The 14,677-nt window shown below is 48.5% G+C and overlaps 1 protein-coding gene across 1 annotated transcript in view; it reads right to left on the bottom strand.

The window, feature by feature from the left end:
* Positions 1–14,677, bottom strand: part of LOC106578852 (myocardin) — a 227,387-nt gene that overhangs the window by 3,880 nt on the left and 208,830 nt on the right. Inside the window, 10 exon segments of the mRNA XM_014158068.2 lie at positions 1,096–2,855; positions 2,858–3,055; positions 3,346–3,403; positions 3,779–3,907; positions 4,260–4,406; positions 4,747–5,118; positions 5,121–5,240; positions 6,552–7,076; positions 7,401–7,557; positions 7,695–8,011. Of these exon segments, the coding sequence (XP_014013543.2) occupies positions 2,452–2,855; positions 2,858–3,055; positions 3,346–3,403; positions 3,779–3,907; positions 4,260–4,406; positions 4,747–5,118; positions 5,121–5,240; positions 6,552–7,076; positions 7,401–7,557; positions 7,695–8,011 (2,427 nt within the window). The 3' untranslated portion in view covers positions 1,096–2,451.

Genomic DNA, 14,677 nt, shown 5'->3' on the forward strand with positions numbered 1-14,677 from the left:
CTAACAATATAATATTTACAAATGTGGCATTCGATGTCATCCAAATCAGTTTGTAATCTCCTTTTGGTTTCCAGTAATATAAACAGACTCACTGTTCACAAATAACACATTGATTGTCAAAATATGTATCTTCAAGTCTAGGTGGCATATTACTTACAACTGTACGAAACTACTTGCATATATTCTATAGATTTCTTAAGGCAACGTTGTAATATTCTTTTGGGCCGTAGTATTCATTTAATGAACATCGTTGATGGATCTATCCAGAGTCATACTGCTTTTATAGTTGTGCGCATCACTGTCCAAGAAGACAAAGATAATTTTAAACAAGCACCTGGTGACTGCTTATTGTGTACCCCCCCAAAAAAACGTTTCAATGTTCGTGAACAACAAACTATAATGTGATTCTGTTGTTGTATAGCCATTTGCCGGGCCGCGACTCTGCTTGTGGTTCTTTGGTAAATCGTTGCACTTAAAATCCCATTGTAAATTTACCTGGAAGCGGTTTTGGTATCCAGGGCAAATTTGGCGAGATTTATTCGGCTGGTCTTTGGTTGCTGGTTAGTGTTGTCGCTAGTCAGTATTTTGTCACAAGCTATTTTATTTTGCTAACTGGGTCATAGTTGCTAACTAGTTTCCTTCTGTGTCTTTTTCTAGGTAACTTGCTAGCTAGACACTATAGTATCTTGTTTTGTTTTCTAGGTAGCTAGCTAGTAACTTTAGCTAGACACTAACGTAAATTGTACGCCTTGGTCCGTACAATTTACCTTATTTTAGCGCCCAAAAAACGTAATACTTCCAGATCAACTGTAATGTCTATACCATTGTAAAGCACAATTTCTCCCCTTTACAACAAAATTCATGTCGAGACCTCCACGCTGCCCGTTTCTGCATGATTCAAGAAGGCAATGAGCTCCGTCGGGTCTTTTTAAAAATGGCGGGTGGGGAAGCGAAACTAATGCATGGTAGTGAGAAGGAGAGATGTCATGTGGGTAAACGGCTTTCTTTCACTCGATCTGTCCAACTTATCACCTTATCGCCTCTAAAATGTCAATAAAACACTATAAAGAGTTTATATAATGTGTCATTACATACCTATTTGAAGGTTTGTGTCGAATTTGAATCGGGTTTTTAGGGCGGGGCTAAAGTGATCTTCAGAAGTAAACAGCGGCTTTGAGAGTCATGATCGCTTGCAGTGATGACGCAAAAAAATGACTAGGTATCCCCCTTACCCCGTCACTGTCCATTTCTTGTTTTTAATGATGAGAGTGCTACACCTGGTAGAGAGAGATTGTAAGACAGAAATAGTTGCTTTATGCGTGCTGTACGTTACGGGCATGACATGTCACGATGTAACGAAGGGTCAGTTTTTTTCAACTTTTCTCCAATACTATAGAGCTATTACCATGTCGATCAACGCTTGAATAGAAACATAGTTCACACCCCAGATTTTGAAGTCAACACAGTCGCTACAGTCCCATTAGTTTTCTTTGCAGCCTCGTTTGAATGTCGCGGTTACACACATTTGTACGGAATGGGGTGAGTTTACGTTAGTCTCTTGTGTTTTCCAGGTAGCTAGCTTGTAGACATTATAGTCTCTTGTTGTGTTTTCTAGGTAACTTGCTAGCTAGACACTATAGTATCTTGTTGTGTTTTCTAGGTAGCTAGCTAGTAGACACTATAGCCTATTTCTTTTTCTAGGTAGCTAGCTAGTAGACACTATAGTCTCTTGTTGTGTTTTCTAGGTAACTTGCTAGCTAGACACTATAGTATCTTGTTGTGTTTTCTAGGTAGCTAGCTAGTAGACACTATAGCCTATTTCTTTTTCTAGGTAGCTAGCTAGTAGACACTATAGTCTCTTGTTGTGTTTTCTAGGTAGCTAGCTAGTAGACACTATAGTTTCTTGTTGTGTTTTCTAGGTAGCTAGTTAGTAGACACTATAGTCTCTTGTGTTTTCTAGGTAGCTAGCTAGTAGACACTATAGTCTATTGTGTTTTATAGGTAACTAGCTAGTAGAGACTATAGTCTCTTGTGTTTTCTAGGTAGCTAGCTAGTAGCTAGACTCTATAGTCTCTTGTTGTGTTTTCTAGGTAGCTAGCTAGTAGACACTATAGTTTCTTGTAGTGTTTTCTAGGTAGCTAGCTAGAGTCTATTGTTGTGTTTTCTAGGTAACTAGCTAGTAGACACTATAGTTTCTTGTTGTGTTTTCCAGGTAGCTAGCTTGTATCCTGCTGTGTTGGGGGCTGGCAGGTAGCCCACTGGTTAAGAGCGTAGGGCCAGTAACCAAAAGGTTGCTGGTTTGAATCCCTGAGCCAACTCGGTGAAAAATCAGAGCAAGGCACCTGTAAGTCACTCTGGAAAAGAGCATCTGCTAAATGAATAAAATATTGTTATTTTTGTAGGTTGCTAGCCAGATAGTGGCTAGCTGGTCCATAGCTAGTCTCCGGTGTTTCACCAGTGCTCTAGATGAAGGTCCATGGCTGTATTCAGGTTGATGTCTGTAACATCCAGGAACTCTGTGTTGAAGATGCTTGACCCGGTGGGAGGGACAGAGCTGAATCCTGTAGCCAAGCTCGGGGGAGTCAGGTCCAGCCATTCCATCGTCTCCCACGGTGACTCGCTAAACGTCATGCCGACCATCCCCTGCACCTCCGCCACGGACGTCACTTTGGAGTGGATGGGAGATAGAGGTGTTGGGGTTTCCATCAGGCCCCTGTTGGAGAGCAGTTTGTCCTGGTGGTGGTGGTTCGGACCGGGGTAGCCCTCTAGTCCAATATCCCTCTCCTCTCCCTGCCCTGATTCCTCTGCGACCATCTTGAGAAGGGCGACCTCACCCCCTCGGCTTAGGGGCTTCCCAGCAGGGTCTGAAGGTGGCTGTCTGCAATGTGATTGGCTGTGTGGTCATAATTGAGCTGGGAGGGGGACAGGTGTTCGTAGTGTCTTCGGTGGAACTTTGGGTCTGCAAGGTCGGTGGTTCCAGGGGACACTGTAATGTGAGGCACAACTTTGGTTACAGAGGACCTCTCCCTCTCTTCTCTGGCGTTAGCTGGTATCTCTTGAAGAGAAGAGGATGGGGAGGGGGAGTCACAGCACAGAGTGTGATTTAATACCCATGTAAGAGGGAAATCGGGAGTTACTTAACTAAGGGGTGAAGGATGGTGCGTAGGCAGGCAAACTGACTAGTACCTTATGAAGGGGGACTAAATTGCTGCAGTTACTAAGCCATTACTCATTCATAACCATAGCAACAACATGCACTGACAGCTATATCGCTACCCAATTTCTAAGACTACACATTGTATACATCACACACATTTGAGACTGATTCTGAGTCAGTTCACCCACCTCCACTCTCTATGAGCACATCCAGAAGCTCATCCATCTGCTGACTTCTGGTCAGTTGCTAAAAAAAGGAATACAAATGTTATTATGACTTGTTACATTTGTGCTTTATCAATTCTTTATACCCGGTCCAAAGATTATGATTGTAATATGGATATACTATTGATGTTATTGCTGTCTGACGGTATTGTTCTACAAGGCACTTGAGGCAACCACAACTCTACATAACACAACCACACAGCAGTCAGCTCGGAAGAAACTCAGTCAAACTTGGGCAAGGGTGCAAAGTGTGCAATGGATGAAGTGATGGATGGATAAACAAAGCAGGTGAGAGAGCGAGAGAGAGAAAGAGGACACCTCAGAGGTTACAACAATGAAACAAAAAGTGTTGGCCAGCCATGATCAGGAGCAGAGTTTGGTGTATCATTTAGTTTACCTGCTTGACTGCATCCTCATAGCAAGGGGGCTGTCTAGAGTCGGATGCAGCTGAATCTGAGCTACAGAAGGCGGGGGACGAGACCGGGCACTTTTGGCCAACGTGCTGGGGACAGGGCAATATAGGTATCTATATGAAAAAAATAAAAGGCGAAAATGTTGTATTACTGATTTGAATTTGTGTAAGAAACTCTAATCTATGAATCCTGATTTTTTTTTAAATAGATGCTTAAAAAAATGTGGAGTTACTGAGAAAATTAGATTGCTAGCTCAAAAGGTTAAAGTGGGAGGGAACAGCTTCAGCTTTCTCAAAAGATTGAGTTGTGAAGGGTATCATGAACCTCATGATGGAAGTTTTAGAGAGAAGCAACACATGAATGGAAGGCAGAAAATGTGTTAAAGTGAATGTGATGGGTGGATATGTGACACATAACCACGTTAATCCGCTACAGACCAAGTTTAGACAGAAGAATAGCTCTCACCTTCTGCTGCATATTTGGGTTCTTGGACTTAAGGTTGACACTGTGGTTCAGGCTGTTGTCGGCTGAGTTGGGGAGTGCTGACTGAAGGCCTCTCTGGTCAGAGGGATAGGAGCAGTTTATAGCCTGGCCTTCATTCTTCTGGTGAATCTGTTAGGAGAGCATACATGACTATCATGACCAAGGGGGCGGGGGGCATGTCTCCCCCCACATTCAGAAATTGAATTTTTGTCCCCCACAGTTTTATCATTGGAATGTGATACAAAAACGAGGCGGCGGTGTGCTTCAGGACCATGCGGACGCCTCCGAGGAGTCGGGTAGGCTGTTTGGAGTGTTTATCCGACTGGATAATGTCCCCCTCCCCGCTTCTAAAACCAAAGTTGCGCCCCTGATCATGACCATTGAGAATAGAGTAACAACAAACAATATAAAGGACGTTTAACCATTATGTATCTGAAGATTCCTAACAAACATATTGCCTAAGGCATACCTGCATGTTGCGGGGCCTGGTGCTGGCCTGGTTGGGATGGCTGCACCCGTCTCTGCCCAGCGGCAGTGACAGCAGGTAGGGGTTGTTGGGGGAGGAAGGCTGGGGGCTGTTGGACGTCTTGGTGATGGGCGTGTCTTCAGGAGAGCACTGGGGGCTCAGGAAGGCACACATGCCTGAGGGACTTCCAGAGGCGGTCTGGTCCAGGCATCGTGGCCCACCAGGGCCCCCCATACTGGGCAGGGAGGCACCGCAATGGCCCATCCCCTCCAAGCAGCTTCCTGGAGGACTCTTTAGGTGCTTGGGGGAGGAGAAGGGGCAGCTGGAGGTGAGGGACATGGGCTCCTGCTTGACTGTCACCCCAAAGAAGTGTTGCCCCATCAGGGACGGGGATTGCTGGAGGGGTGGGTGGTGGGGCTGGGACGGAGCCGGACGCCCTCCTGTGTGGCGCCATGGCAACGCTTCCTCTTGTGCAGCTGCATCTTGAGCTCCTCCACCTGTTAATCAACAGGCTGTTAACAGTAGGTCAGCTTAGCCGTGAATTGCTCTTTAGGGACAACATAGCTATATTGTGGCATGACTGTCCTGATCAGGTCAGGTTACAGGAGACCACAATCCTACAGGGTATCTCTCAACCCCCAACAGAGGAGGAGAGATCTAGGGGTCTGAAGATGTGGGGGTTTTATGACCCCTCACGCCCATGATAGTCTTAGGCCACAGAGAAATTCCTTTGTCCTCACTATGTAGAACTGGCCTCAGAACATTAAACATGCAATAAAGGGACTTTGCAACAATGGTTTCCGTCAGCCACAATGGTGGTCATAACGATAGATGGAATATGAAAATGTATGTAATTTTCGTTTTATTATTAAAGGTTAACAGATGACGTTATTATGAAAACATTGTACCTTTAAGAGTTTTCCCAGTATATGCCTGATGTTTATACATTGTACGTTGTGTGGAAAATATCCAAATCAAAGAGAATGTTTTGGTAAAGATGAGATGTGAAGTTAGTGTCTAAAATTGGATTTGAGTAAAATCTAGGCCTTGTCCCTTAACTTGGTACGCCCAGAGAATTGCCCTAAAGGCGGTTACGCCCACTTCTGACCCGAGGGTATAAGACAGGAGACTGAAGAATTAACATATCAGACTAAAGTGACCCCAGGCTGCAGCCAAGGTCTGAATGGTCAACGAACCCCAAAACACAACACAATGTTGAAGACAAATAAATATTTTTCTACCCAAGCTACGGATGAGTAGCTGTGTCTAAGCGGGTGAATTCAAGCCAAACCACCTAGCCTATATTTCTCTCGTGTACTTTCTTTGTTTCGCTCTCTTTTAAATCCCAATTTTGGGTAACACACGCCATAGTGTGTTGGCCCGTTATACTAAGTCCTAATCAATAGCCTAGACTGTGTTTTGTGTATGTGTATCTTTTATCATCATTTTAGCTTGCTAGTAAATAAATAATCAACTAAGATTGGTGTGGTAAACTCATTGGTGGAGCCCGGGTTCATGCAGATTCCCGGATTATGCGACGTTCAGAAATGAGACTAGAGGAAATTGATTAATTTAGCGACTGTTGTAAAATCGATATTCTGATATTCTTTGAGTTAATTTGGGAAATAGAAACTCAATAAAACTAATTTTCCCATGGTGCCCCAGGTTAATGAGTTAATAATTGCTTGATTCATTGCTTGATTCATTTAATCACGCAATTATAAACAGTTAATCATTCGATGAGCAACAGTCGTCACATTAACTAATACAACATCATGACAATTGATTGGAACAGTGTGGTTACCCACCTGTCTCTGTTCCTGGTGCAACTTCCACGTCAGCTCCTCAATCACTTTCTGTTTTTCCACCAAAATCTTATCCTTCTCCCGCTCCATCCCTCCAACCTCCCCTCCCTGCAGTCCTACCCCGCTCAAACCCCTTCCCCCCTGGCCTTCCTCAGCGCTGAGCTGGCCTGGGGACGGCTGGATGCAAAACAGTGGAGAGGAGGACATGGGCATGCCGCTGAAGCTGTCTGGGAGTGAGCCGCTGAGGGAGAGGTCTGAGGAAGCGGGGGATATGGGTGGGGTGGAGGAAGTGCTGGGGTAGGGGTAATACCCGCCCTGGGAGAGGGTGCTGGAGGAGGAGGGGGACTGGTAGGAGGACAGGGACCCTGTGGGGGTGACAGGGAAGGTGGCCGTGGTGATGTCATTGGAGCCTGAATGGGAGGGGCTTGAGGTGTGGTCCTTAAAGGGGCGGAGTCTCTCGATGAGGGCCATCTTGGTGCCTGAGACTGGCATGCCCCGGATACGCAGCTGCTGTCTGAGCTCTGACACCTGTTGGATAGAGAGAGCGAGAGAGAGGGAGAGAAGAGAATAGAGAGAAGGGAGAGAGGGAGGGGAAGAGAGGAGGGAGAGAGGGAGGGAGGGGAAGAGAGGAGGGAGAGAGAGGAGGGGGAGAGGGAGGGGAGAGAGGAGGGAGAGAGGGAGGGAGAGAGGGAGGGGGAAAGAGGAGGGAGAGAGGGAGGGGGAGAGAGGAGGGAAAGAGGGACGGAGAGAGAGAGAGAAAAAACTGTATGTGAGTTCTCTTTCCAACTTGTACTAAGGAATATTTCCCTCACTCTACGGAGAGAGAGAGAGAGAGAGAGAGAGAGTACCTACCTTCAGGTCATCCAGGTTAGGTGGGAGAGGAGCAGGTTTGACTGGTGAGACGTTGGTTTGACCGGAGTATGTGGTCTTCACTGAAGACAAGAAGCTACTGTTGACTGTGTTAGTAGGAACACTGGAGCTACACACCATCAGCTGCTGACTGGATTGTCTACAGATAGGAGAACAGGAGATTTCTGGGAGATAAACACCACAAAAGGCAACAATATTATGCAACATTTAGTAAATTGAAGGCCAGATCTGAGACATGGGGTTAGGGTTAGACCACTCCCTATCCGAGGTACTCACTTCTGGGCTAGGGCCGGCTGGTGCAGAGGCTGGTAGTTGAAGCTATGCTGGTGTTGCTGTGTGTGTTGGGCATGTTGGGAGTGTGTGTACTGTGAGTGTGTGTGCGAATGTGTGTGTGCATGTTTCTGCTGGCTAAGGATCTGCAGCTGTAGGAAGAGCTGTTGCTGCTGCAGGAGCCTGGTATAGGCTGAGTCCATGGGAGGGGGGGACTTCTCGGCCTTCTGGTCCGGAGGGATGTACTGGTGGTACTTCAGCTTCTTCACCTTAGGCTTCACGTCTTTGGGCTTTTTGTGGCGGTTCTTGTCTGGCGTCTTGGACTGTAGAATCAAATGGGAGATATAGTGAGGACATACTATTAAATACAATACAAGTTGATGTTTTCTCATGGGATGCACCGTCTATAAACAGGTCTATGACAGTATAGGGTCTGTTCCTACGTTGACTACGGCCGGTGGGGCTGCAGACTGCCTATCGTTAGCCACAGACAAGCCATCTTCCTGGCTCTGATCAGACGGGTCTCTGTTCTGACACCCCTGGAACACAAAGACCGCCAGGGAGTCAGTAGAAAGACGTTAACGCAGAAAATGCCAACTACATTCACTGGTTGTCCAACCTGAAAACAACAAGATGAATTCAAAGACAACCCAAATAAATAAGTTAAATTATTGAAAAAAAGGAAAAGAATTGTAGGAACTGGGTACTAAGTCCAAGCTGACTTTCGGTTAACACTTACATCAGCAAACAGTTTATGACAGAAGCTTGTAGTGACTGTTGGGAACGATGTTATCATCTCTGTCCACAAAGTGAGAGTGAGGAGAGGGGTGTGGAATGCAGGGAGTCACAGATGATAAAACACAGGAAGCAGTAGCCAGCAACACACTGTGTCTGTGTGAGACAGATGAACTGGCAGGGAGGAATGTGAAATGTGAAAAGAGCAGTCACGTTCCAACGATCACTAGAGAACCCTTCGGTAGGATGCTGTAGTTCTCCCAGCCACCACAGGAGGGAAGACTTAACCTAGCTCCCTGCTTGAAATGATTCACGACCGCATATAACTAACTGCGGCATGCTTTTGAAGGCATAGAGGAGACTGTATTTCTATTGCCCCTATTGTTCAAAATGTGTGTACTAATGGAGGACAGTTTATGTTATATTATCAAGAAACAGTAGGAAAGGGGAAGGAAGAAGAGGGAGAGGATGAGAAGGAGGATTACCTGTCTAAGGCTGATGATGAGGAGGATTAACTGTCTAGGGCTGGTGAGGAGGAGGATTACCTGTCTAAGGCTGATGATGAGGAGGATTAACTGTCTAGGGCTGGTGAGGAGGAGGAGAAGGAGTATTACCTGTCTAGGGCTGGTGATGAGGAGGAGGGGTATTACCTGTCTAGGGCTGGTGATGAAGAGGAGGAGTATTACCTGTCTAGGGCTGGTTAGGAGGAGGAGAATGACCTGTCTAGGGCTGGTGAGGAGGAGGAATATTACCTGTCTAGGGCTGGTGATGAGGAGGAGGAGTATTACCTGTCTAGGGCTGGTGAGGAGGAGGAGTATTACCTGTCTAGGGCTGGTGATGATGAGGAGGAGTATTACCAGTCTAGGGCTGGTGAGGAGGAGGAGTATTACCTGTCTAGGGCTGGTGATGAGGAGGAGGCATATTACCAGTCTAGGGCTGGTGAGGAGGAGGAGTATTACCTGTCTAGGGCTGGTGAGGAGGAGGGGTATTACCAGTCTAGGGCTGGTGATGAGGAGGAGGAGTATTACCTGTCTAGGGCTGGTGATGAGGGAGGAGGAGTATTACCTGTCGAGGGCTGGTGATGATGAGGAGGAGGAGTATTACCTGTCTAGGGCTGGTGATGAGGAGGAGGAATATTACCTGTCGAGGGCTGGTGATGAGGAGGAGTATTACCTGTCCAGGGCTGGTGAGGAGGAGGAGTATTACCAGTCTAGGGCTGGTGATGAGGAGGAGGAGTAATACCTGTCTAGGGCTGGTGATGAGGAGGAGGAGGAGTATTACCGGTCTAGGGCTGGTGATGAGGAGGAGGAGGAGGAGGAGTATTACCTGTCTAGGGCTGGTGATGAGGAGGAGTATTACCTGTCTAGGGCTGGTGATGAGGAGGAGGAGGAGTATTACCGGTCTAGGGCTGGTGATGAGGAGGAGGAGGAGGAGTATTACCTGTCTAGGGCTGGTGATGAGGAGGAGTATTACGTGTCCAGGGCTGGTGATGATGAGGAGGAGTATTACCTGTCTAGGGCTGGTGATGAGGAGGAGTATTACGTGTCCAGGGCTGGTGATGAGGAGGAGGAGTATTACCTGTCTAGGGCTGGTGAGGAGGAGGGGTATTACCTGTCAGGGATGGTGAGGAGGAGTATTACCTGTCTAGGGCTGGTGAGGAAGAGTTGTATTACCTGTCAGGGCTGGTGAGGAGGAGGAGAATTACCTGTCAGGGATGGTGAGGAGGAGGAGTATTACCTGTCAGGGATGGCGAGGAGGAGTATTACCTGTCTAGGGCTGGTGATGACGAGGAGGGGGATAACCTGTCTAGGGCTGGTGATGAGGAGGAGTATTACCTGTCTAGGGCTGGTGAAAAGGAGAAGGAGTATTACCTGTCAAGGACTGGTGAGGAGGAGGATGATTACCTGTCTAGAGCGGGTGATGAGGAGAAGGAGTATTACCTGTCAAGGACTGGTGAGGAGGAGGAGTATTACGTGTCAAGGACTGGTGAGGAGGAGGATGATTACCTGTCTAGAGCTGGTGATGAGGAGGAGGAGTATTACCTGTCTAGAGCTGGTGATGAGGAGGAGGGTACCTGTCTAGAGCTGGTGAGGAGGAGGAGGAGTATTACATGTCAGGGATGGTGAGGAGGAGGAGTATTACCTGTCTAGGGCTGGTGAGGAGGAGGAGTATTACCTGTCTAGAGCTGGTGATGAGGAGGAGGAGTATTACCTGTCTAGTCCTGGTGATGAGGATGAGGAGGATTACCTTTCTAGGGCTGGTGATGAGGAGGAGGGTACCTGTCTAGAGCTGGTGAAAAAGAGGAGGAGTATTACCTGTCTAGAGCTGGTGAGGAGGAGGAGGAGGATTACCTTTCTAGGGCTGGTGAGGAGGAGGAGGAATAATACCTGTCTAGGGCTGTTGAGGAGGAGGAGGAGTATTATCTTTTTAGGGCTGGTGAGGAGGAGGAGGAGGATTACCTTTTTAGGGCTGGTGAGGAGGAGGAGGAGTATTACCTGTCTAGGGCTGGTGAGGAGGAGGAGGAGGATTACCTTTCTAGGGCTGGTGAGGAGGAGGAGGAATAATACCTGTCTAGGGCTGGTGATGAGGAGGAGGATTACCTGTCTAGGGCTGGTGATGAGGAGGAGGATTACCTGTCTAGGGCTGGTGATGAGGAGGAGTATTACCTGTCTAGGGCTGGTGGTGGTGAGGAGAAGGATTACTTGTCAAGGGCTGGTAATGAGGAGGAAGAATAGGATTCCCTGTCTAGGGCTGGTGAGGAGGAGGAGGAGGAGTATTACCTGTCTAGGGCTGGTGGTGGTGAGGAGAAGGATTACTTGTCAAGGGCTGGTAATGAGGAGGAAGAATAGGATTACCTGTCTAGGGCTGGTGAAAAAGGAGGAGGAGTATTACCTGTCTAGGGCTGGTGAGGAGCAGGAGAAAGATTACCTGTCTAGGGCTGGTGAGGAGGATGAGTATTAGCTCTCTAGGGCTGGTGAGGAAGATGAGGAGGGTACCTGCCTAGAGCTGGTGAGGAGGAGGAGGAGGAGGAGGATTACCTTTCTAGGGCTGGTTTAGGAAGAGGATGATTATCTGTCTAGAGCTGGTGAGGAGGAGGAGGAGTATTACCTGTCTAGGGCTGGTGGGCAGGAGGAGTATTACCTGTCTAGGGCTGGTGAGGAAGAGGAGGAGTTTTACCTGTCTAGGGTTGGTGATGAGGAGGAGGAGGAGTATTACCTGTTTAGGGCTGGTGAGGAGGAGGAGTATTACCTGTCAGGGATGGTGAGGAGGAGGAGTATTACTTGTCTATGGCTGGTGATGAGGAGGAGGAGTATTACCTGTCTAGGGCTGGTGATGAGGAGGAGTATAACCTGTCAGGGCTGGTGAGGAGGAGGAGTATTACCTATCAGGGATGGTGAGGAGGAGGAGTATTAGCTCTCTAGGGCTGGTGAGGAAGATGAGGAGGGTACCTGCCTAGAGCTGGTGAGGAGGAGGAGGAGGAGGAGGAGGAGGAGGATTACCTTTCTAGGGCTGGTTTAGGAAGAGGATGATTATCTGTCTAGAGCTGGTGAGGAGGAGGAGGAGTATTACCTGTCTAGGGCTGGTGGGCAGGAGGAGTATTACCTGTCTAGGGCTGGTGATGAGGAGGAGTATTACCTGTCTAGGGCTGGTGAGGAAGAGGAGGAGTTTTACCTGTCTAGGGTTGGTGATGAGGAGGAGGAGGAGTATTACCTGTTTAGGGCTGGTGAGGAGGAGGAGTATTACCTGTCAGGGATGGTGAGGAGGAGGAGTATTACCTGTCTATGGCTGGTGATGAGGAGGAGGAGTATTACCTGTCTAGGGCTGGTGATGAGGAGGAGTATAACCTGTCAGGGCTGGTGAGGAGGAGGAGTATTACCTATCAGGGATGGTGAGGAGGAGGAGTATTACCTGTCTAGGGCTGGTGAGGAGGAGGAGTTTTTCTTGTCAGTGATGGTGAGGAGGAGATGTATTACCTGTCTAGGGCTGGTGAGGAGGAGGAGTATTACCTGTCAGGGCTGGTGATGAGGAGGAGGAAGAATATTTCCTGTCTTGGGCTGGTGATGAGGAGGAGTATTACCTGTCTAGAGCTGGTGATGAGGAGGAGGAAGAATATTTCCTGTCTTGGGCTGGTGATGAGGAGGAGTATTACCTGTCTAGGGCTGGTGATGAGGAGGAGGAGTATTACCTGTCTAGGGCTGGTGATGAAGAGGAGTATTACCTGTCAGGGCTGGTGAGGAGGAGGAGTATTAACTGTCAGGGATGGTGAGGAGGAGGAGTATTACCTGTCTAGGGCTGGTGATGAGGAGGAGTATTACCTGTCTAGGGCTGGTGATGAGGAGGAGGAAGAATATTTCCTGTCTTGGGCTGGAGATGAGGAGGAGTATTACCTGTCTAGGGCTGATGATGAGGAGGAGGAGGAGTATTGCCTGTCTAGGGCTGATGATGAGAAGGAGTATTACCTGTCTAGAGCTGGTGAGGAGGAGGAGTATTACCTGTCTAGGGCTGGTGAGGAGGAGGAGTATTACCTGTCAGGGATGGTGAGGAAGAGTTGTATTACCTGTCAGGGCTGGTGAGGAGGAGGAGTATTACCTGTCAGGGATGGTGAGGAGGAGGAGTATTACCTGTCAGGGATGGTGAGGAGGAGTATTACCTGTCTAGGGTTGGTGATGAGGAGGAGTATTACCTGTCAGGGATGGTGAGGAGGAGTATTACCTGTCTAGGGTTGGTGATGAGGAGGAGGGGATAACCTGTCTAGGGCTGGTGATGAGGAGGAGTATTACCTGTCTAGGGCTGGTGATGAGGAGGAGGGGGATAACCTGTCTAGGGATGGTGAGGAGGAGATGTATTACCTGTCTAGTGCTGGTGATGAGGAGGGGGATAACCTGTCTAGGTCTGGTGATCAGGAGGAGTATTACCTGTCATGGCTGGTGAGGAGGAGGAGTATTACCTGTCTAGGGCTGGTGATGAGGAGGAGGAAGAATATTTCCTGTCTTGGGCTGGTGATGAGGAGGAGGAGGAGTATTCCCTGTCTAGTGCTGATGACGAGGAGGAGTATTACCTGTCTAGAGCTGGTGAGGAGGAGAAGGAGTATTACCTGTCTAGGGCTGGTGATGAGGAGGTGGAGTATTACCTGTATAGGGCTGGTGATGAGGAGGAGTAGGAGTATTCCCTGTCTAGGGCTGATGATGAGGAGGAGTATTACCTGTCTAGAGCTGGTGATGAGGAGGAGGAGTATTACCTGTCTAGAGCTGGTGATGAGGAGGAGGTGTATTACCTGTCTAGAGCTGGTGAGGAGGAGGAGGAGTATTACATTACAGGGATGGTGAGGAGGAGGAGTATTACCTGTCTAGGGCTGGTGATGAGGAGGAGGAGTATTACCTGTCTAGAGCTGGTGAGGAGGAGGAGGAGTATTACATGTCAGGGATGGTGAGGAGGAGGAGGAGGATTACCTTTCTAGGGCTGGTGAGGAGGAGGAGGAGGATTACCTGTCTAGGCCTGGTGATGAGGAGGAGGCGTATTACCTTTTTAGGGCTGGTGCGGAGAAGGAGGAGTATTACCTGTCTAGAGCTGGTGAGGAGGAGGAGGAGGATTACCTTTCTGGGGCTGGTGAGGAGGAGGAGGAGGATTACCTTTCTAGGGCTGGTGAGGAGGAGGAGGAGGATTACCTGTCTAGGGCTGGTGAGGAGGAGGAGGAGGAGGATTACCTTTCTAGGGCTGGTGAGGATGAGGAGGAGTATTACCTTTTAGGGCTGGTGAGGAGGAGGAGGAGGATTACCTGTCTAGGGCTGGTGAGGAGGAGGAGGAGGAGGATTACCTTTCTGGGGCTGGTGAGGAGGAGGAGGGTATTACCTGTCTAGGGCTGGTGAGGAGGAGGAGGAGGATTACCTGTCTAGGGCTGGTGAGGAGGAGGAGGATTACCTGTCTAGGGCTGGTGATGAGGAGGAGGATTACCTGTCTAGGGCTGGTGATGAGGAGGAGGTATTACCTGTCTAGGGCTGGTGATGAGGAGAAGGATTACCTGTCAAGGGCTGGTAATGAGGAGGAGGAATAGGATTCCTCTCTAGGGCTGGTGAGGAGGAGGAGGAGTATTACCTGTCTAGGGCTGGTGAAAAGGAGGAGTAGTACCTGTCTAGGGCTGGTGAGAGCAGGAGAAGATTACCTGTCTAGGGCTGGTGAGGAGGATGAGTATTAGCTCTCTAGGGCTGGTGAGGAAGATGAGGAGGGTACCTGCCTAGAGCTGGTGAGGAGGAGGA

Source organism: Salmo salar, chromosome ssa19 (assembly GCF_905237065.1).
Source record: "Salmo salar chromosome ssa19, Ssal_v3.1, whole genome shotgun sequence".
Lineage (NCBI taxonomy): Eukaryota > Metazoa > Chordata > Actinopteri > Salmoniformes > Salmonidae > Salmo > Salmo salar.